The 24,073-nt window shown below is 36.9% G+C and overlaps 1 protein-coding gene across 4 annotated transcripts in view; it reads left to right on the top strand.

Annotated features, from left to right (window-relative positions):
* Positions 1 to 769: 769 nt before the first annotated feature.
* DECR1 (2,4-dienoyl-CoA reductase 1) overlaps positions 770 to 24,073 on the top strand; it is a 59,817-nt gene continuing 36,513 nt past the window's right edge. The window contains exons 1-5 of one of the 4 annotated variants that reach the window (XM_074269970.1): positions 874 to 969; positions 16,959 to 17,161; positions 17,769 to 17,828; positions 18,363 to 18,420; positions 18,795 to 18,881. In XM_074269970.1, coding sequence (XP_074126071.1) covers positions 17,040 to 17,161; positions 17,769 to 17,828; positions 18,363 to 18,420; positions 18,795 to 18,881 — 327 coding nt within the window. In that variant the 5' untranslated portion in view covers positions 874 to 969; positions 16,959 to 17,039. Of the gene's footprint in view, positions 970 to 1,131; positions 1,381 to 16,958; positions 17,162 to 17,768; positions 17,829 to 18,362; positions 18,421 to 18,794; positions 18,882 to 24,073 lie in introns of those variants that run through there. The other 3 variants (XM_074269951.1, XM_074269981.1, XM_074269962.1) reach the window with 3 other exon arrangements.

The raw sequence follows: 24,073 nt of genomic DNA, 5'->3' as shown, positions 1-24,073 counted from the left end.
TATACAAACTATATTGGACAAATAAGTAATTAAGAGGGGAAAGGCACAGAATTAAGAAGATTGGGAAAGGCTTCTTGTAGAAGATGGAATTTTAATTGGGGCTTAAAGGAAAGCCAGGGAAAGCAGTAGGGAGATGAGGAGGGAAAGCATTCCAGAAAGAAGAAAGAATTCCAAGATTCCAAGAGCAGAGAGATGTAGTGTCTCATTCCAGGAACAGGGACCGACCACCAGTATCATTGGAACATAACAGTACTGGATGGGGAGTAAGGTGTAACAAAATTAGAAAAGTAGAGGGATTATGAAGGACTTTGAATGCCAAACTGAGAATTTTGTTTTTGATCCTGGAGGCAATTGGGAGCTACTGAAGTCATGACTTGTGCTGTTCTTTAAAAGAAAAAGCAAAGCCAGAATTAAAAGCAACAACCCTGAATTCATTGGAAACCAGTCGTTCATTTCTATGATGGTGGACTGGGTGTTCTATGAAAAGTCGACGAAACATTCCACAAACCCAGAGCTTCCAGAAAACATAGCAGAAGTTCCATCTCTGACAGGATATCTTTCCTGATCTCTTCAGTTAGTCACACATTCTCGTGCACAAGTTTGCTCCCTATTCCCAGCAGAACCTACCTTGACAACAGATACCATGTATTTTGTGTCCTTCTTAAATGTTTATCTTAATGAAAGACTACAGGAGACCGTTAAGTTTCCTTCAATACTAATGTCTTGTTATATAGTGGGATGCAGCGGGGAAAATTCTAGGGAAGGAGTCAGCACAAGTCACTTCATCTAGTGGAGAGCCGTGACACAACAATCTCCAGGAAAGTTACTTCCTTCTCTCAAAATGTAAAGGTTTAACTGGCTCGTTGAAGTGAGGCCTCTTCCGGCACTAAATCCACAACGCTATTTCTCTGGCCAAGTTACTAACTTTGTTTTTGAGATGCACCAGGAGACAAAACAACTCAGAGCTGGGTAACTTTTGTTCTTTGGCTATTAGCATCACACATGCTAGGGAAAACAGACTAACTGAGGAGGGAGGCACGGACCGAGAGACGTACTCCCTTAGTGGGGGGGGGGGGGGGGGGGGGGGAACTCATAAAGGAAAAACTGAACGTTAGGGAGGAAAAATAAAACAGTGAAGGGAGCAGGAGTCGGAAACAAAATAGGTCCACAGGAACTGGGGCAAAGTTGAGAAGGCTCCAGGCGGCGCAACCTCCGCCAGCCACGGCTCCGCCTCTCCACTTTTAAACGGCCTCCGCGTCTCCCACAGCCCGCTCGCCTGTAGTCCGCGGACAAGTTCTGAAACGCAAAGAAATGGCGTTGCGGACCGGGCGCTTCTTCGCGCCTTGGGCCCTGCGGGCTTTCGACTTCCCTCCACGGCGGGTAAGGTTGGCCTCTTCTGCCCCGGCCGCGGCAGGGCCGGGAGAGGAAGACCGAGCTGGCGTTGCAGCTTCGAGCGAGTCCTACGGGGCACGAGGGCCCCCACGGTGGGCGGGGGGCTGGTATACCCGACTGGCGAGCTCCGCTGGGGGGTGGGGAGAGAGAAAGGAAATTTTCCCGAACTTGAACTTGAACATGAGTCCCTACCTTCGCCCCTTATCCCCAACTTCCGCTGACTTGCGTGTATTAGCAGAAAAGGCGGAGACTTTACCGTGGAGCGGTATATGCCTCCAGCTCTACGGGCTTTGGGGCTCCGATTTAACATTAGAACAACTTAAAGGCCTGAGAACACCTGCTCTCCTCCCCCGTGGGTGGAGATAAAGAACGTGCCCTTCCCCCATTCTTTCCCTAATACGCTCCCCTACTCCACTTTGCCCCTCCCCCCACCTTCTGGTTCTAAAGTCCCTAAGAACTCTGAAGGAAACAGAAAAATCCCGCTTGAATGCGAGGTGTTTGGGCTACTGTTCCAAGAGTGAACTAAACAACAAGCTTTTATTGAGTGCTTACTAACAAACGGCATAATTATTAATTTATGTTTAAATTTACATCGTACCTCATTAAAAAACAGCCTTGTGAGGTAAATTGTATAATTCTCAGATGTAACTGACTTCCACAGACAAGGAGACAGAAAGAGAGAGGGGAAGAGAAAGAGACGAGGGAGGAAGGGACACAGAGACAAAGGGAGGGAGAAACAAAAGAGAGAATATGAATAATATCTGCCTCCTTCCAAAAACGTGCCTTTGTCCTCTTGACCTCGGAATTAAGGGAGTAGAGAGTAACTTAAGTCTTCGTGACTCCTGGTCCAGTTGATTGTTCTATAGATTGTTCTTTCTGATTTCAGTCAGCTCTTTGAAGACATGTGCTGTCTTGCTTCTATTTGTATAAGCCGCACTTGGCATTTAGTAAGTACTTAATAAATGTACTTAATAAATCTCACCTCTCTCGCCTCCCCACGGCTGGTTGAAGAGTCTAAATTTTAATTTATTTTTTTATTCCTGTACAGAGGGATGTGTTTATTATTGTTTCTTCCTTTTAATTAAATTTTTTGGGAATACAAAATCTTAAAATGATCTTTTTAGTTCACAGGTAAAGCAAAATAAATAAATAAATGAATAAATAAATAACCATATAGTAACAGAAAAAAAAAAGTGGTGAAAATATTTTCCAATCACAAGGCAAGTCCCCTTAATCTCTCTTACCTTTACTTTCACAGTCTGCTTCATAGGCATACCAATTTTTATAGGTTTATCTTCTAGAGCTAAAAAGGATCCCAAATACCATCTAGTCAAACCTGTTCATTTTACCTATGAGGAGACTGAGGCCCAGGGAGGTTGATTGAATTGCCTAAGATCATACCTGTAGTGAACATCAAAGTTTAAATTTAAATATTAATATTAGCTAATTAATATTAATATTTTAATAAAATCTATTTAATATTAATAATTTACAAAGTGCTTTTCCCACATTTTCTCATGTTAGCCTCACATCAGTGAAAGGTCACTTCTGTTTTCTCAGTCTGTTGTATTTTATCTAGGTGAGCTGTCTCTTGCAAATTAGAACAATAGAGATAAGGATAATTGGCAAGCAGGATCCCTAACTTTGAGATGGGGATTGGCTCTATTGACTCTGGCCCAGTGCCTGAGGTTATTGATTGTAATGGAGTGGAGGAGGACAGGTGGAAGGATGAGTGTTGGAAAAGTACATTGTAGTTTCAACTCAATAAATGTTTTTATTTAATCATTTTTAATTTTATTTATTTATTTTATTAAGTTCTTTCTATGTGCCAGACATAGTTATAATGTGGCTGATGTAGACACCAGATGATGGCAGGCACCAAAAGTAGGGGTTCAGTCATATGAAGAATTCATCATGGTCATTCTCTTTGGCAAAAGATAGGTTTGTTTAGAAGGGGTTACAGACAAAATAAAAGGTACGATAAACACTTGGAATGGTAAATATGAAATAGAGGTGGGAGAGCATAGAAAGGGGTTTTAATAATTAATGATGGAAAGGGAGAAAGGAAACATCCCATAAGTTGGGGCATGCTCTTAGCTAGCTCCTAAAAGGGACTAGAAGAGTTAGTTAGCTATAAGGAGGAGAAGTGGGGTGGGGAAGCAGAGTGCAGTTAGGAGAGGTGCCATGAGGTATGGGGGAAGGGAAATGCTGTGGTGGGCTGACCCAAAGGAAGGTAGCAACCATGGGAAGTAGGTTTTATAGGGAAAATTTAACTTCAGGAACATGACTGGGATTTCTGACAGGACATGGCAAGGTGAGAGTGGACAAACACTCACAGAGGATGGGTTTGACATAACTTGGATTTCTGACTGGATCTGCCCAGAGAGTGGGGTCACAGCTCTCTCTCAGAGGCTTCTCTCTGCCTGCCCCAGGATCAATTTTATCAATTCTTCCGTTTTTCTTCTACCCAACTTACCCACTCTTCAGGACTTCATAAATTAGGCAGGGGTTTTTAACCTGAGGTTTGTGAACGTGTCCATTTTAGAATATTGCTTGTGAAAGCCTGCTTACTCTTACTAATATCCTCAGTTTTAGTGCAGATGACTCATAAATATTTTACATAAATGAGAAAGTAGGTAAATAGCTCAGTAATTGTTGATGGTCTCTTGATCCTTTTCCCCAGTATTTGTAAGGTGCAAGATTTTTTCCCATGCCTTTGTTGTCTTTACTTACTTACGGTACTATACATACATACATATATACCTCAATGAGAGATACCTCAATGCCCCATAATTTTATCATGTCCAATAGAAATCTTCTCTATGTGCACTTGCTCCAATCCAGATGCTTCTGTCTTTATTCTGTGCCCTTTCTACTTGTTCCAGAAGGAGTCTGATGATAGGATCCATGTGTGGGGGCTTCACCCTCTTTGAGGATTGAAATAAATTATAATAGCCTTTGTAGAACCTTCCCATTTTTCTCATGTTTGAACTCCCCACCTGATTCAGTGACACTGTCCACCTTGCTGCTGTTCCAGGAACTAGACACTCTATCTTGTAGCTCTGGGCATGTTCTCTATTGTCTCCCATGTCTGGAATATTCTTCTTCCATATCCCAGCCTATTGCCTTCCCCGACTTTCTTATAAGACCCGATTCTAGAATCTTCCCTCTTAATTGTTTCCTGTTTATCCTGTATCCTGTTTATACTTTTATTTGTGTGCATTTTGTTTGCTTATGGTCTCTCTCATTAGATTTGTAAGCTCCTTGAGGGCCATATCCCCAACCCTTAGCACAGTGCCTAGGACATTGCAGGCATTTAATGAATGCAGACTGACAGAACAGAAGGTGTAAATAAATAAGTAAATTGCATACAAAAGCACTTTTTAAACTTTTCAGTGTTACATCAATATGTTATCATTGATAACAATTTTCTCCTATTCCCCTCCTACTCTTCCCCCCTCCACAATCCATCAAAAAATACATCACGCAAATAGAAATTCAGGGCTATTGGTGTAATATAGAACAGGATTTTCCATTTTTGCTAAGTAATGGCAGTTGCCAGCCTACCACAAACTCACTGATTCATCATCTTAATGTCAGTTCTGGACAGGCAGGTTGCAGTCTTTAAGCAGAATTGCCATTTTTATAGAAGTAGTTTATTGTAGGTTGCTCTGCTTATCATGCCCAGGCAAAAATGGGGGAGAGGAATAAATTTGTCAGCAGAATACTAGAAGTAATAGTACCCTTATGCTTTTGCATTACATATTGGCAAATTCATGTCTTAAATTTTATCAAGTTCTTAGCTTAGTTTTCAGTGTATACAGAAAGATTATATTTTGCTTAGGGGAACATAAATGTACTACTTTATGGGAAAACATAGTGATAGGTTCCCAACCTGAGAAAAAATTGATTTGCTACAGAGAGAATTTCTTATTTTTTGTCTATAAAAGAGTTTTAAGGCCTAATGCAAAGAGTTTTAATGCATTAAAATATTACAATTGGGCTTCTGCCTTCTTCACTAAAGTAACTATAATAATGTTTATATAGTTTTTTCCTCACAACAGCCCTGTTAGATTGTTCAAGTATTATTGACCTTATTTTAAAGGTTAGTAGAGGCTTATTCAGGAAACTGAGTTCCGGAAAACCTGGGATGTCATCACAGGTCTTACTGGCAATTAAAAGTGGTAGCAGAACAAACTAGATAATTTTGATTATATTAAGTTAAAAAAGTTTTTGTACAGCCAAAACCGATGCAGACAAGATTAGAAGGGAAGCAATAAACTGGGAATTTTTTTTTTTTTACATTTATGGGTTCTGATAAAAGCCTCATTTCTAAAATATATAAAGAATTGACTCAAATTTATAAGAAATCAAGCCATTCTCCAGTTGATAAATGGTCAAAAGATATGAACAGACAATTTTCAGATGAAGAAATTGAAACCATTTCTATTCATATGAGAGGGTGCCCTAAATCACTATTGATCAGAGAAATGCAACTTAAGAGAACTCTGAGGTACCATTACACACCTCTCAGATTGGCTAAGATGATGATGAATGTTAGAGGGGATGTGGGAAAACTGGGACACTGATACATTGTTGGTAGAGTTGTGAATGGATGCAACCATTCTGGAGAACAATTTGGAACTATGCCCAAAAAGTTATCAAACTGTGGATGATCCAACAGTGTAAGCTCCTTGAGGGCCATATCCCCAACTCTTAGCACAGTGCCTAGGACATTGCAGGCACTTAATAAATGCAGACTGACAGAACAGAAGGTGTAAATAAATAAGTAAATTGCATACAAAAGCACTTTTTAAACTTTTCAGTGTTACATCAATATGTTATCATTGCTAACAATTTTCTCCTATTCCCCTCCTACTCTTCCCCCCTCCACAATCCATCAAAAAATACATCACACAAATAGAAATTCAGGGCTATTGGTGTAATAGAACAGGATTTTGATCCAGCAGTGCTACTACTGAGCTTATATTCCAAAGAGATCTTAAAGGAGGGAAAGAGTCCCACATTTCAAAAATGTTTACGGCAGCCCTCATTGGAGTGGCCAGAAACTGGAGACTGAATGAATGCCCATCAATTGGAGAATGGCTGAACAAATAATGATATGTAAATATTATGGAATATTATTGTTCTGTAAGAAACAATCAACAGGATGATTTCAGAGACCTGGAGAGACTTACATGAACTGATTCTAAGTGAAATGAGCAGAACCAAATCATTGTATGGCAACAACGAGATCATATAAAAATGAGTTCTGATGAATGTGACTCTTCAACAATGAGATGATTGAGGCCAGTTCCAATGGTCTTGTGATGGAGAGAGCCATCTGCATCCAGAGAGAGGCCTGTGGGAACTGAGTGTGAATTCAATATAGTATTTTCACTTCTTTTGTTGTTGTTTGCTTGGCTTTTTTTTTCTTTCTTCTCATTTTTTTCCTTTTTGATCTATTTTTTCTTGTGCAGCAAGATAATTGTCTAAATATGTGTACATATGTTGGATTTAACATTTTAACATTTTTATTTCTCCTTTCCCTGACTTTATCACTTTCTTAATAGGATCAGGCTGCATCTATTCATATATTGGATTACTTGTCATCTAGGGGAGGGAGTGAGGGGAAAAAGGAGGAAATTTGGAACAGAAAGTTTTGCAGGGGTTGGTGTTGAAAAAATTATCTGTGCATATGTTTTGAAAATAAAAAGCTTTAAAAATAATTTTTAAAAAGTGGTAGCAGAATACACCAAAGGTGGTAGTCATAGCCACAGCAGTTAGAACCAAGGGAAACCCATAAACGGAAAACTGAAAGTTAGGGAGGAAAAATAAAACACTGGAAAGAAACATTTAAGGGAGCAGGAGTCAAAAGCTTGGGAACAAAATAGGGCCAGAGGAACTGGGGCAAAGTTGAGAAAGCCCCAGTAGCAACCAAGAAATAAGTGAATCTAGAGCAATACAGCATCTGAAGAAATGCCTAGCAGATAATTGATTACCATAATCCATCTGTGCTAGTGATGAGGTGCAAATGATGAGATTAATAGTAGTTGTGATGAGGTTCAAGAATTGGGATGGGAGATCCCCTCTGGTCAGAGGCACAGGTCCTGTGAGAAAAGAATTCGCAAATCAGAAATCTAACAAAATAGGATTTATTTGCACTGAGAAGCCAGCCTTGCTAGGAAAACAGACTTCTTAGTAGGCAAAAGGTCCTGTTAGGAAGATAGCAAAGGTTAGTGCTGAGAAGAGAATATCTTCACAGTGGGCAAAAGTCCTGTCAGGGCAGCTTGCCAAGAAGAGAATTTCCTTGGCAAACATAATCCTGTTTTGGACTTCTGCAAAGATACAGGGTTCAGAGTTGTCTTTTATTAGCAGTCTGAGGCTTGGGCTTCCATTCAAAATTGAATGAGATTGCATTCAAAGTTGTCTTAGGGTCTAGATCTCCAACTGAAAAGAGATTGATTACTTATTTTGGGAGTTTGAGCTACTCAATAGGACTACGAGGTGGATATCTCCAACTGAATAAGATCACTTAACTGGGTTTTTGTTAGGATTACTGGGTGCTAACTTGGTTGTTCACACATTTAATTCAAACTTTTAAAGGAGTTTACAATTTTAAACTTCTGAAAGGAGTTTATACCTTTGAAGGAATTAACACTTTTAATTGAGCTTGCTCATTGGTTGTAAAGGAGTTCCCACAAGCTCCTAGGAGTATCCACAAGCCCATTCTCTGGGAGGATTAAAAAGGAGCCAGGATTCAGGAAGAAGAAGATTCGAGATTCTACCTTTGCTCTAGATTACAATTGAGAGACAACAGGACGCCACAATTTGGCGCCCAATGTAGGGTGCCTTTTCCAGAGAAAAGGACTCTGGCTAATTCTGAGCCCTTCAGAGGAGCTAGCCCAGACTTACATTTTTGGCGCCCGAACAGGGACAGACACGATCCTGATTTCAGTGGAAAACCTCTGATCTAGATCCCAGTGGAAAAGTCTCTCTGATCCAGAAATAAGGATGAGTAACAAAGAAATTTTGTTAAAGAGCTAAAGTAGAATTTCAGTGAAATGGGGCAAATTTTTAGAAGACAGCCTTCTGTTTCTGTTTAAGGAAAATGTTTAGAGAGCATTGTCAAGGTTATGAAAAGTCAAGGATTGAGTATAATTTTGGAGGAGATCACTGAACTTTTAAAAATTGTAGAGCACACATCTCCTTGGTTCTCCAAGGAAAAATAAAATTAAGGATTTGAAAAAAGGTTGTACCCTTTATGGGGCCACATCATCTTATGTTAAAATGTTACTAGATGGTTTGTCTTATGAAGTCCTAACCTTGAATGACTGGAAATCCATAGCAAGGACATGTCTAGAACCTGGACATGTTGTGGCTTTCTGAGTATCATGAATTATGTAGGATTCAAGACAGACACAATATGGAAACAGGAGTTAACACACAATTCACTTTTGACCAGGTGAAGGTCAGTATGGAGAGAATTCAGAACAGATTTATTATCCTGTAACAGTGTGTGAGCAAATTTCTAAGACTGCAATACAAGCTTGGGGTTCCCTCCCCAGACAGAAAGATCAAGGGGAGGTTTTCACTAAAATAGAGCAAGGTCCCAATGAACCTTTTGCAGATTTTGTGGGACGTTTGCAAACTGCTGTCAAAAGAACTATTAGATAAAAAAATGCAGATGATGAGAAGAGATTTAGAAAGTTACAAAGGGAAGGAAATTAGATGGGTTAACTGCCTGGGAGAGAGGGATTGCTTGTATTTTTACAGACAGAGAAGGAAACAGATGGAGAAGGAAACAGATGGGTGGCAGAGAGACAGAAAAAGAGAAAAACCTCAAAACAAAGGAGATCTAAGAAACATCTGACACTGAAAGCGCATGGCTGATAAGGATACTGTTAAAGGACTTTAAAACCAGCAGAAATCATTGGATTTTCCAACACAAGATGAGACTATTGTAGGACTTTAAAACTTGCAGGAATTATTGGATTCCTGGCACATGAACTAATGGACAATGGACTTATGGACATGTATAAATTCTCAACTTATGATTATTTGATATCACTTCTAGCATGTGTTATGTTACTTGTATTAATGTAATTTTTGTAATTATGTGTAATATCTCCCATATTGATGGATTAATGTATACCTGTTTCAAGATCATGACCACCCTATGTTCTAAATCAAAAGAAAGGGGAGATGTTAGATTCTTACTAGGTAGTAAGTCGGTACTTGGCAATTCTCTAACTCAGAGTTCTCACCTTTAGTTCATATCTTTAAGGGAGTTTACACCTTTAAGGAATACTTTAAAGGAGTTTGCTCATTGGTCAGTAAGGAGTTCCCAAAAGCCCCTGGGAGTACCCACAAGCCCATTCTCTGGGAGGATATAAGGAGCCACCAAGAGTGCCTTGGAGGAAATTGAGTTTAGACGGCAGTCTGGAAGGAAGCAGTCTAGATTGGGATAAGAACAAGACTTCCCAGAAGAACTTCAGGGAAGATCGAGGAGATTCAGAGCCAGGATTCAGGAAGAAGAGGATTGAAGATTCTACCTTTGCTTTGGCTGGAGGGTCCAGAAGCCTGCCAAGAAACCTGCTCACAGAGAAAAGGATTTACAGAAAAGAAACCTCCTCCCAGAGGAAGATTACAATTGAGAGACAACTGGACACTACAAATTTTGTCTGGGGAAGGTATGCTTTTCCTGGGGGAGAATTTGAGACCCCAATCACCTTCTTTTAAAGGGGACATAGTTTCAGGGACCCCTCACACAATTTATATCACTACTGCTCAGCCAGGAACCAGGGCAAGACTGACATCCTCCCCTTAACATTTTGCAGAACTTATTGGGGATTTTCACAAGGATCTCCCTAGTTAGTAACATCAGACCCAGGATTTGAATTCATATTTTCCAATTCACATTGTTATTTAATCATTCCAGTTGTCTTTTTAACTTGAAGTATAATACTGCAGAAACCAAGGCAAGAGATCGAACTCTCATCTCCAAGTATCCAGTATCGAATGTGGGGTATTGAGATTCTTTATAGGGTGACAAAGCAATTCTTGGCCTCTGAGGCTAGAAACAGGAAAAAAATTTCAAAGGAGGAAGGGGAGAGAAATAGGACATAAGCTGGCACTTCTTGACTTCCTATCCCCACCTCCATCCCAAGATAGAGACAGTATGAAAAGAGTTTTAATCACAAATATTTCTGTGGCATTGTAAGATTTCAAATTTGCTTGACATGTATAATTTCATACAAGTATCTACTGTAACATGGCCTATGAGAGGCAGTTCTTAAAGCATATGAAAATATTCCCAACTTTGACAGGTCATGATGAGTCTGGGGTTGGTACTGTGAGATGGTATAAAGCCCTTTGATTGTTCTTGAAACCAGAAGAATCAGTGACTTGGAGGTATAGCTGGAACTGATTATGACACAAAAGGGGTGCCTGACTGGCCCAACTCTCAGTCTTTCTCTTTGGGAGCTGTAATGCCAGTCTCCTTGAATTACCTACCTCAGTTACTCTGCCCCAAAGCTCAGGCTATCATACCACCCTTACCTCTTGATCATCAGAATAACTGATAAGGATAAAAGATCTCATATTTCAGAATATCAGATGCCAAGCTCCCCATCCCATAGAATATCAGATAATGTAAAGGGCTGAAACTGTGAAAAGGTGCACTTGAATCAGACAACCAAGCACTTAAGGCTAATTACCTATTTGATGTGAGACAATAACTCTATTAGCACATGTTTGGATAAATAGCCTTTCTCACCCTTGGTGTAAAGATAATAGTAGGCAGGATTAGAGGAGAGAGGCAAGATCTCACTTGTCAGCAGGCCAAGCAGGAGAAAGGTGGAGATTCTGGACTCCAGAATTGAGGAGAGATCTTTGGCAAAATTCCAGGCAGTTTTACTTCTTACTTCTTCTTCTACCTTCTTACTTCTACCCCTAAAGACCAAGGACATTTATTTATCCTAACTCTGGCTGATCCTGAGGGCCTCTAGGGATCTAGCCCAAACTTTACAAGATACTTTACCCCATAAGAATATCAGATAACTTTCCCATCTCAGGTGCCTCCCCATTCTGTCATTGAAATTATACATGTCAAGCAAATTTGAAATCTTACAATGCCACAGAAATATTTGTGATTAAAACTCTTCATACTGTCTCTATCTTGGGATGGAGGTGGGGATAGGAAGTCAAGAAGTGCCAGCTTATGTCCTATTTCTCTCCCCTTCCTCCTTTGAAATTTTTTTCCTGTTTCTAGCCTCAGAGGCCAAGAATTGCTTTGTATAAAAGCAGGGTGCCTTTATTTCATTTCAACATTGCTGGGCAATGAATTTTTCTGTGCTTTTATTCATTGTATTTTTGTTTCTCCTTTCCCTGATTTTATCACTTTCTTAATAGAATCAGGCTGCATCTATTCTACACACTCTAATTGCTTTGCAAGTGGTGGTGGTGGGGGGAATGAAGTTTATGATTGCATTGTTATTAAGATATCCACCTTGCATTCACTGAAGCATAGACTCTGGCTTGTTAATGAAAACTAACTAAGTACAGACTGGATTTGGAGTTAAAAGACTGAATCTCAGCATGTAATTTACTTGACTGTATTCTTGACAAATCAGTTTATATTTTTGTGCCTCAGTTTCCTAGTATGTGAAATGAGGGAATAAAAATACATAATCTTTAAAGTCCCTTTCAACTATTAACTCTGTGATTCTGTTGGCTTTGTCTCCTTCTCCACTCTTCTCTCACTCCTCCTTCCCCACCCTGGAAAAAAATGTTGGAGCTCATACAGATCAGGTCTCGTCAGGCTGACCCTCACAAATTAATTTTCTTTATTTAGTTCTTTGCTCCCAGCTAGAGTTATGCTTGGAAACGCTCTACTTATAATATTTTTATGTCTACATTTCACCATATGTGGGAAACAGAGCTGCATCTCCTAAACATGCAATCAAGGTAGCCCATGGAAAGGATAGCCTTTATTTCAACATGTCCATGAACAGTTATAGCTACGCCAAAAGTATTCAGACAAGCTTTTGGCTTCCCTAGAAAGGGAAATGAGCTTGGACATTTGACATTCTAGAGAATTTTATATACTCATTCTGTAAAGCTGGAGAAACTGAGGCAAGATAGAGATTAGAGAGTATTTAATATTTTATTTGAAAAGGAGAGATTTACTGGGACCAAATGGATCCATGGTTTGGTCCCAGGGCTGAACGAAACTATTTCCAAGAATCCAGCCAACAATGAGAGTTCTCCATGACATATATACACGTGGCTCAGAGTCAGGGGGAGACCTAAGCAGGGGACAGAGTCAGGGTGCTGAGAGTGGAACCAGGATTGGGGGAGGCACCAAAGATGGGGATGACATAATGGGGAGAAGTATCTTGATAAGGCGGTATCTGATATTCTGATAGATTGGGATGGGGAGAGGCATTCTGATATTCTAAAATATAAGATCTTTTATCCTTATCAAATATTCTGATGATTAAGAGGGAGGGGTGGTTTTTTAGGATTGAGCAGAAAAATTAGAAACTGAGGCAGAACAATTCGGGGAAACCGAGGCTGGACAGTTTAGGGAAACTGAGTCAGCACAGTAAAAGAGAACTGTGGCACAACCGTCTCAGCTAAGTATGTTTGGGCAAGCCCAAACTTTCTTGTCAGTAAACAAACATAAGTTAAGAACTTGCTGTATATCAAGTCTTTAGCTGAGGATTGGGGAAACAAAGGAAAAACTAGAATATAAAAGGAGTTTCACATTTTAATGGAATCAATACCATTAAATAACTTTGCATATACAGATAGATTCCTATTAGTAAAAATATTGAATGCCATCAAGTGGTATTATTATTCAGATTCTTATTGCATATTTTAAATTGATCTGGAAAATTACTATATTTTTACATAGTTATAATTTCTCAGTGTAGTCCCACTTGACTTGATTCATTATTTGTACTAATCAGGATCTAGTTGAACAAGGTATATGCAGAGTAGTTGAAAAGTAGGCACTAAAGTAGGCAAGAACTGGAAAAGACCTGGAAAAGGCTCATTTATGCCATATTTTTTCATCAAGTTTATTGAGAATTTGTCAGATTGATCCTCCTGCCATAGAATCATAATTTCAAAAAACTTTTGCTTTTTTCTTCCTGTCTTAAATGACTAGTGAATAGCACTAATAGAAAATTATGACTCCTTGTAAGGGAACTAAATATGTAAATGACTCTAAATGCTATGATGAAAAGTGAACATTTAAGTACTCAGTCTCTAACTTTAGCACCCCATTTTTTTAGTATGCAGATGTATCTACTCTCATTTTATGATGAGAATTATATCCCTAGATATGATTCACATAACCCCTCCTCCCTTTCCCTTTCATCCTCCATGCAAGAGAAACCATTCTTCCTCTGCTAGGGATTCCATTCCATCCTTTTTCCTCTACCAGATTGATCCCTCTGTTATCTCCACTCTCTCATTTATCTTTATCTCTTTGTTTTAGCAGTTTCCTTACTGGCTACAAACATGTTTATGTCTGCCTGCCCCCATCCTCAAAAAATCCACATGATCCCTAAAAACTTTATATTTTTTTTCTTTTCATGCCTAAATTCATTAAGAAGGCTGTATACATTGGGTACCTCCACTTCCTTTCCTTTCTCTTTAATTCTCTACAATTTGCCTTGTCATTCAATCAAAATGCTCTCTCCAGAATTTTTTCGAGTTAGGCTTTCAGCATAAGTGAGTTCCTTTTGGGAGGACATTGAGTTCTCCTACTCACCTTTGAGCTCTATTATTGAGGTCTGACAGGTAAAAATTCTTGTCTAGTGACCTAGTTTATGTCTAAGGAAAGGTCTCTGAAAAACTAGAGGCATTGGGGAAAAATAAAATCCTTTAATGACTCCAGATGTTGTGACTAATATTGTTGGAAACAAAATCCTAAACCCTAAGTAAGGGCTCAATAAATGAACAATTTCAGGATGAGTGAAGCAACTTAAACTTTTAATACATTCCTGCAGGAGTGAGTGTGAAAACTCACAATGAGCTTATACACTTTACAGAAGCCAAGAGCATAGCCTTTTTTATCCCTGATCCTAGCAGTGATATCCCTCCCCCATCTCCCCATTGGCTGGGAAGGTGATGTTAACATTCTTTCCCATTCTCCTACAATATACACACCCCTTAATAGGTTTTCCTTTCTGCTACAAACATTGTATGACCATTAAAATGGGCCTTACTTCTCCTGGAGAGGAGGAGTTGATATTTATGAAGCAATTAAACATACACAGTCTAGCAAAGCTATGGCCTTGGTCCTATTGCCTTTTTTTTTTTTTTTAATTTTTTTTAAACTACACAACTAATTCTCCCCAGTTTTACCTAGTTTCACCTGGTTTCAGGAGCTCCCCTGCTCCCCCTCTCTGGACTACTTCTGATTCCAGACTTTCAGTTTTCCTCTGCTATGGGAACATAATTTTTAATTGTTTTTCACAATATGTATTGTCAATTGAGAGCAGTTCAAAGGAAAGTTTTTTTGGCAAGTGGTAAGAGAAGGGGGAGCAGATTTAAAAAAAGGAAGAAGAAATTTAAAATACAACTTAGACTTTAAACTTATTAATAAAATAAAACTCATATAAGGGCAGCACTGCACTGAGAGGCGCAGAGGCATGGATCCAGCTGAGAAGGCTTGTTCCCATGGTAATATTATGCTCCTGGGAAGGGAAAATGTGCTTCAAATTATTCTTTTGAAAGTGGGATGCTTAAGCCCTGATTTTAGTGGCCATCTGGAACTGTCTGATTTGCATATCAAAGTTGGGAGGGAGGGGGAGATTTAAGGTAAACAGGTACCAGAGGAAAGGCTCACTGGTGGTTGGAAAGATTTTATTTTTGGACACACGGTTGTATTCACCTTAAAAATATTGCTGTCATTATTTTTCTATGCCTAAGTTTTATAAATTACGGGGAGACTGCCTTGGTGGCCTCAAGACTACCACCAGTCCTTATAATATTAATGATTTCTTAATTATCAAATCTAATGACCTTTTTTTAAAAATTAAAGTTGTTTATTTTCAAACAATATACATGGATAATTTCCCACATTCCTTCCAACATTTGCTAATGATCTTTTTTTTTTTTTTTTTTAAATAAGTACCCATTCTCTGCTGCCTTTGGCACCTTCTTTTCTTGAAGCTCTCTTCTCTTTGGGTTTTATCACTTTCTTCAGGTTCTCTTCCTATCCTTATTCCTGTTAAGGATACCACCAATCTTCAATGAACTGGAACCCTTTCTTAGGATTGATGTAGGGGAGCCACAAAATTCCTGGTGGGGTCAGCATCCACAGTGAATGCAGAAGAGAAGCTAGAGGACTACTGTACCGGATATCTCCTGAAATTTGAGAGAAATGTAAATTTTTAAAATCGTGATCCCAAAAGGAAGCTTTGGTTTGCTCTAAATTACAACTCTCACTAATTACAGCCTCCTGAAAATTATAAGGATCTTATGTTATCACACATACCATAAGATTTGCCAACACAATTCCTTTTTCTGATTAAGGCTTTCTGGATTTTTCTTATTTTGGACATAGTAGAGACTGTCACATTATGAATTTATTTGCCAGAAGATCAAGTAGGGTTAGACAAATGTATTTATTTTAAACGTCTATTTGAAAATTTATCATCTATATTGATATTACCTATTTTTGATTATTTCACTGTAAAGAAGTTAAGAAAAGGGGTACTAAAAGGTGTGGTGGGCAGAGCTCTGTGTGTGGAATCAGGACCTTCTCTTCCAAGTTCAAACCTTATCTCAGATAGTTACCAGCATGTGTGTGTGTGTGTGTGTGTGTGTGTGTGTGTGTGTGTGTGTAGAATTATAGAATAACAGAACACGGAGCTGGAAAGTACATTAGAGATTATATAATCTACCCAATTTTTTTTTTAACCCAGAGGAATAGACTGTAGCCCAGAGAGGTATAATGCATAGAATGCTAAATTTAGAAGAAGGAAAAGGAGTTCAAATCCTTCTCTAGGCACTTACTGTATGTATGATCCTAAACAAGTCCCTTAATACTCTGTCACAATTCCCTCATCTATTAAATGGGGATAAAAGTAGTTATAAGGATCAAGTGAGATAATCCATGTAAAGCATTCTACAACCTTTCAAATGCTATTTAAATTCTAGCTATTATTATTTATCAAGCTATGGTACACATCTAGATTGATTCCCAAGTTATTCAAACCAGTTTTAGCACCAAATTGTTATAAGGAAAATTAATATTTCTATTCTATAATTTTATTGAATCATACAATGATAATATAATGTAACAATATGATAATAATATAATGTAATATAATATAATTATAAGTAATATTTTACATAGTTACTAAAAAAAGATATTTAGGATGAAACTTGTGCTTATCATAAAACTTTGCTAGCGAAATTAGCTTTAATTTTAAAGGTAAGTAGTTTATACTTTTGTGCATTTATACAGTTTTCTGAATGTAGACATCATTTGTCATTCAATTATTCTTTTATCCATCTTTGTTGTTTTTTTTTTCCTCTTTAAGCTTTTCAGTTGTGGAACAAAAGAATTATACAAAAGCAAAGATGCAGAACGATCTAAATTCTATAAGCCTCTTAAAAAAGTGATGTTACCACCTAATAGTTTTAAAGGAAAAGTAGTTTTCATCACAGGTGGAGGTACTGGTATTGGAAGAGGATTGACCACAGTTTTCTCCAGTCTGGGTGCAACCTGCGTGATAGCGAGTCGGTAAATAATTTATGTAAAACGTCCTTAATTGTAGTAATGAAAATTCGTTTTCTCTTATTATTGTAATATCAATATATTGTTAATAGATGAGAAGTTAAATAAGGTTTTAAATCTTGCCTGATTACACTGAAATTTAGGATATCATTAGATTATTTGCACAAAATCACTTTAAAGGAAAATTCTGAGATATTTGACATGGACAAGATGATGTGTATGGAATTTAGAACATGTAATAACTCAACATTTGTGTGTTTTAGGGTTGGCAAAGAACTTTCCCCAACAACAATCCAGCACACATCCTCTTTAACTGTGAGGTTAGAAAAAAAATAGTTCAGATGAAGTAACAAAGTTGCTTTAATCAACTATCCTCCTTTCAGTGCTGGTAATTAATTCTCCTCAAGGAGATAATTAATCTTCTACCCAGGGTAATGTAGATTATACATACTATTTTCAATGAGATTGACAACTATGTAGCAATGGAATGTAGTAATCTTGATAAATGGCTGGGATGGAAATAATAATAATGAAGAGTAAATGCTTACAAGAATATGTAGATTTATTACTGATATGTCATGAATAAAATAACAATCATAATGCAATTTTTTAGTGTCCTTAAATTTGAGGAAAGTTTCAGTGCACAGAATGATGTGGGAGCTCAGCTTATTAGGTAGGTTAAATCATCTTTGAGTCCAAAAAAAAATCATATGTAAATTCTTATGCTACCCTCGAGGGCATTAAGACTTAGAAGCTGTACTTATAGCCTGAAGGTTGTGAATTGTTTAGTTTCCTTTGTTTTATGTCTATAAACTTTGATCCCTAAATTGTTTCTATGGCTTATAATTGTTTCCTATTAAATTTCATCTTGAGAATGAGATAGGTACAGATAAATTAAGTAATTTATTATGAATACAACTATAAGATGACAATATTTTTTGCTTAAAAATGGAAATATTCAACCCATTAGTACTTATAGACCAAGGAAAGCACAAAAGATTTTTAAACTTTAAATTTGACATTTTTAATGAATCAGTCAAATTAAACTGTTTCGTTATATTATATGTTTTCTTTATTCTCTTCCTTACCCCAAAAGTCTGCCTTTTTAGAAAAGAAGTAAGAAGAATTTTGTCCAAATTAAAAGAAAGCTTTGAAATATATAAAAATGTTTAAGGCTCACACAGAATATCATTTAATTTGTTTGTAGGAAAATTGATGTTTTGAAAGCTACTGCAGAAGAAATATCTTCTCAAACAGGAAATAAGGTATTTTTCAGCTTTGTTTTTATATAAAATTATATAGTAGAAATTTATTTTAAATGATATTTTAAGCCTTATTGTTTGGTTTTTGGTCTAGTTCTGTGATCTCTTCAGTGTAGGGAACTCTCTATACTACAAATGGACAGCAATTCTGAAAATTATAATTTTTATAAGGTTGCTTGGGAACAATCTTATAAGGTAACCAAGGTGACTTGCCAAAAGACACATAGCCAATATATCAAAAAAAGATCTTGAACCATTGGCCTTCTGTTCACTATACTACTTTCCCCCCCCTTCCTAGTTTAGGATGGTGTCATATTATCAACATATAAAAATTGAGAAGCTTTCCATTTTTTTCTTTTCTTTTGTGATTTTTTCAGGTGCATGCAATCCAGTGTGATGTAAGGGATCCTGGGATGGTTAAAAATGCTGTCTCTGAATTAATCAAAATAGCCGGTCATCCAGATGTAAGTACAAGAGTAGCAGTGTCCTAAGACTTTTAGTGCATTAGATAGTGAGGATATCCACAAAATTATATTGTAATATAAACCTTACTTTCTGAAGCTCTGAAAAACTTTCTTTGCAGAGCCAACTATGAAATGAGGAGTGATAAAATGAAAGGCTATATTGCCCTTTATCATGAAGGCCTGAAACCATCTCTGTAATTAATCATCTATTTGAGTTCAACATTTACTGATTGTCATGTTTATTTTTTAGATTTAACCATATTTCTCTGACATAGGGGACTCCCAAAGAAGCAAATCCCTTTGGTACCTGCTTTGCAGTTTATAATTTAGAAGTTTGGCTGGGACAATGAGAAGTTAAGAAAATTATCTATCACAGCCACTGTGTCAAAGGTGATTCCGAACCCAGGTCTTCCTGACTCTGAGGCTTAGTATCCACCGTGATATCCTGTCTGCATGTAATCATAGTTGGCATTTAAGTACCAGTTAGCATTTCAAAGATTTTTTTCATTAATTTTCACTTCTCATGCTTAGAATAGCCAAGAAGGGAGATGCTGTGGTTTTACCTATTTTACAAATGAGGAAAGTGAACTCAGACTTAGTGAACTATCTATAGTCACATACCTAATAAGCATCTAAAGCAAGATTCAAATAATAATAATAATAAATAACATTTATATAGAGCTCATTATGTGCCAGGCACTGTGTCAAGTATTTTTCCAGTTATCTCCTTACAACAAACTTGGAAAGTAGGCACTCATCCCTATTTTTATAGATAAGGAAACTGAGGCAAACAGATTAAGTGACTTGTCCAGTTACACAGCTAGCAAGTTTCTGAGACTGGATTTGAGTTCCTGTTTATGACTCTAAGCCTGTCACTCTATTCATTTGTATCATGTAGCTGCCCTTCTCAACTGTACATCCAGAGCTTTATTCATTAAATTTTATGCTCTCATAAAATTATGTGCAGGCCAGTGGCAATGGAAAGATTTACTATCATGTTTTGTATTGATGTCCACAATGAAGTGAATATTGACACTTCTGTTTTCTATTTTCTATAACTAACTACAGAGGTAATTCTATATATAATTTGATACCCAGGCTACTCCTGAACTTTCTCATCTATGTAATTTTATAAAAAATATATTTTGGCAGAACATGTAAAAAACTTTATCACAAAAACTTTTCCTAATTGCTACAGCATAATGATAAGCCTATATGAAGAAAAATATGGTATCATGGCTAACTCAATACAGACACACAGAAAAGTTTTTCAGAATCTAAAGATAAAGATCCTGTTGGTAGAATGAAACAATCCCCATTTGGGTAACCAGTGAGCTTGAGGAAAATGAAACAAGTGCTGCAGTTCTGTAGCCTGGTACTGATGTAACTCCTTCCTATTTTATGAACTATAATCATTTAATGACATTTGATGAGAGATTAGGCAATGTTACCAAATGGTGAAACAGCTTTGATCTGCCTCGTAATTATCATGAAAAACAAACTATTCCTTGTTTGTTTTCCCATCTTTCAGCTATAAGAAAATGATGATCCTTTAATTGAATAGTTTGTGTAAAATTTTGACTTTATATTTTGTAGTACTCATTTGATTTAGTCATCAAATGTAGAATTATGCTTCACGATACATCAGCAAAAGGTACACTTTGAAAAAATTACAAAGTTAGACCAAACATGTTAACAATTGTTTTTATACATCTTTTGGTGTGTTAGCAAATATGACCTACTCTGACTGTAGATATATTCACTAGACAAGCCAAAAAGTGATCTCTTTTGTATAACAAAGAAAAGTTTGTTACGTGAAATTATTTGTGCCACTTTTTAATTTTTGCAACTATTACACCTTCAAATAGCCAAAATTTAGCAAATATATAGGTCTTTAGTAAATTCTTACATTTATAAGTTAACAAAATTCTTAATGCAGTTCCTGCACATGTATCAGAGAGAAAAGAGTTGTATCTTTTTGTATTAACCTTTAAGACCATTCCCTTCAAGTAGTATATAATATGGTAAATTATTATTCTTGACATAAAGTTAGGAAGTAGGAAAGCAAAGATCCAATTTAAAAAGTAATGATTCTTAGGAAAGATAACAATCTGAGTTAAATTTGTTGATTGTGTTAAATGTTGGAGATGCAAAGATGGAAACCAATAATCATAGAATGATAGATATATAGCCAGAAGGGTATCCAAGGCCATCCAGTCTAGTTCCCTCAATTTCCATATGAGGAAACTGAGGTCCAAAGTGTTTAAATGACTTGTCTAGACTTATAGCTTTAGCAGTTACACTTGAACACAGGCTCTGACTCTTGCTGAAGGTGCTTATATTACTAAAGATCTCTATGTTTCCCTGCCTTAGTAGTTGTCCTTTAAATCTGGGGCATTTCCAACAGTAATAGGTCATGATATGTAAAAATTCTCTGTATTAGGTAGCACAAGTTTTGTTACATAATCCTATTTGATGCTTGACTTTCATAGTTTAGGAGCTGCAGTTCTATAGATCTGAGTCCTCCTAAACATAACTCTTAGACATCCAAGTAGACTTTGGAGAGTTGCAGTAGCCAAAAACAATTCCATCACTGTAGCAAACCTAGTAATGAACCTCTCTGAGCTTAGTTCCATGTGTGCTCAGACATCAGTCACAACATTTTTTGTCCATACTTAGGGCCTTCCCAAATTGGTTGTATCCCTTGGAAGCACTTTTAGTGACAAATAGTAATTGAGAAATGTCTTCTAACACATCACCCAGAGTTAGTAGGTTGTACTACAATATGGACAGGTAGAAGGCTAGGCCCCTGCCTAATGTTTTCATTAATTTGATTGAATAAAAATCTCTAGTAGGCTGTATCCTGAAACCAGAGATGAAATTATACTCCATGTGGTGAATGCCTGAGCATTAAACCTTCAAAACTATGATCACTTAAATCCCATAGGTATCACATAATTTCCCAGGTAGAAGGGCTGTCCCTGAATAGAGTGCTAGATCTGGATTCAGAAAGACTTGAATTCACATCTCACCTGGGATACTTATACTATGTGATCTTGGTCAAGTCATTTAAACTCTATATTCCTCAGTTTCCTCTTCTGCAAAATGGGGATAATAATAGTGCCTATTATTCAGATTTGTTAAGGATAAAATGAGATAATATTTGTAAATTGCTTCATCAACCTAAAGTATGTAAATATTCTATAGATTATTAATATTAATACTGTTACTACCTCAGAAGCCATCTGGTCCACCCTAAGGTTGATACTCCATCAATATCTCAAATTCATTATACCTAAAATTAAGAGTTCTTTTCAATTATTTAATATTTTATTTTTCCAAAATTACATGTAAAAACAATTTTTAATATTCATTTTTAAAACTTTGAGTTCTGTATTTTTTCTCTTCCTTCTTTACCTCCATTGAGAAGGCAAGCAGTTCCGTATAGGTTCTATATGTGTAATCATGCAAAAAATATCCATTACAGTCATGTTGTAAAAGAAAACAGACCAAAAGAAAGTAAAAAAAGCATGCTTCAGTCTGTATTCAGATGCCATCAGTTTTTTCTCTGGGGATGGATAGGATTTTTCATTATAAGACTTTCAGAGTGGTTTTGGATTAATGGATTGCTGAGAATAGCTACATAATCCACAGTTGAAAATCCTATGATATTGCTGTTACTTTGTACAAAGTACATATCACTTTGTATCACCTCATGGAAGTCTTTCCAGGTTTTTCTCATCATTTCTTATGGCACAATAATATTCTGTCATAATCATATAACACAATTTGTTCAGCCATTCCACAATTGATGGACACCCTCCCAATTTTTAGTTCTTTGCCCACAGAAAAGAGCTGTAATAAATATTTTTGTACATATAGATCTTTTTCTTTTTTGTTTTTGATCTCTTTTGAGGTACAGACATAATAGGGCTATTGCTAAGTCACAGGATAGACATGGTTTCATAGCTGTTTGGGCATAGTTCCAAATTGCTTTACAGAATGGGTGGTTCAGTTCACAATTCTACCAACAATGCATTAATATTTCATTTCCTTCACTTCCCCTCCATCACATGGAATACAATTTTATCTTTGGTTTCAGGATATGGTGCACAAGAGATTTTTTATCAAAAATCTTTCTTTAATGAAATGAATGAAAACATTAGCAGTGGACCTAGTCTTCTACCTGTCCATATGGTAGTATAACTTATTGCCTCTGGGTGATGTATTAGCAGACATTTCTCAATTACTAATTGTCATTGGAAATGCTTTCAGGGTGATATAATCAATCTGGGAAGGCTCTACATATGAACAAGAGTTTGTCCGTGACTTCTGCCCTAGGACACATGGAATTAAGCTCAGAAAAGTTCATTACCAATTTTACTACATAGTGATGGAACTGATTTTGGGTACTGCAACTCTCAGATATTCTATTTGATTGTCTAAGAGTTCTACTCTTCATAGAGGGAAGGGATATCTACACCTATGTGTGTCATTTCCTTTTTTCGTCCATTTAGCCAATCTAATAGGTATGAGGTAGGATCTTAGAATTCTTTTAATTTTTATTTCTCTAATCAATAGGGAGTTAGATCCCTTTTCTTATGGTTGTAGGTAGCTTTCATCACTTTATCTAAAAATTGTTGGTATCTTTTGATCATTTATCAATTGAGAAATGGCTTTTATTTTTATAAATATGAATTAGTTTTCTAAATGTTTGAGAAAGGAGGCCTTTATCAGAGAATCTTGCTTCAGATTTTTTTTTCATAATTGCTTTTGCTAACTATATTTCTTTCCTTGTTTATTCTGTTCTTATTCTCCTTTCACCCTGTCCCTACTAAAGCTTTTATTTTTACTACCCCACCCCCAGTCTGTTCTCCTTTCTATCATTCCACTCCACACTTTCTCTTATCTCTTTCTCTTCCTACTTACCTCTTTAATGTGAAATAATTTACTCCATTCTATATCCATTTGAGAGTACGTGTCATACACTCTTGTTTACTTTCGCTTAACCAATTCTGATAAGAGTAACAATCATTCACTTTCTCTTAACTCCTCCTTCCCCTCCACTATAAAAACTTTTACTTGTCTCTTTTAAATGAGATAATTTATCCCATTCTATCTCTCCCTTTCCCTTTCTCTCATTACATTCCTCTCTCATCCCTTAATTTTATTTTTTAGTTATTATCCTCCAA

Source organism: Sminthopsis crassicaudata, chromosome 1, assembly GCF_048593235.1.
Source record: "Sminthopsis crassicaudata isolate SCR6 chromosome 1, ASM4859323v1, whole genome shotgun sequence".
In the NCBI taxonomy this organism is placed as follows: domain Eukaryota; kingdom Metazoa; phylum Chordata; class Mammalia; order Dasyuromorphia; family Dasyuridae; genus Sminthopsis; species Sminthopsis crassicaudata.
This window is presented reverse-complemented; position numbering and strand designations above follow the sequence as displayed.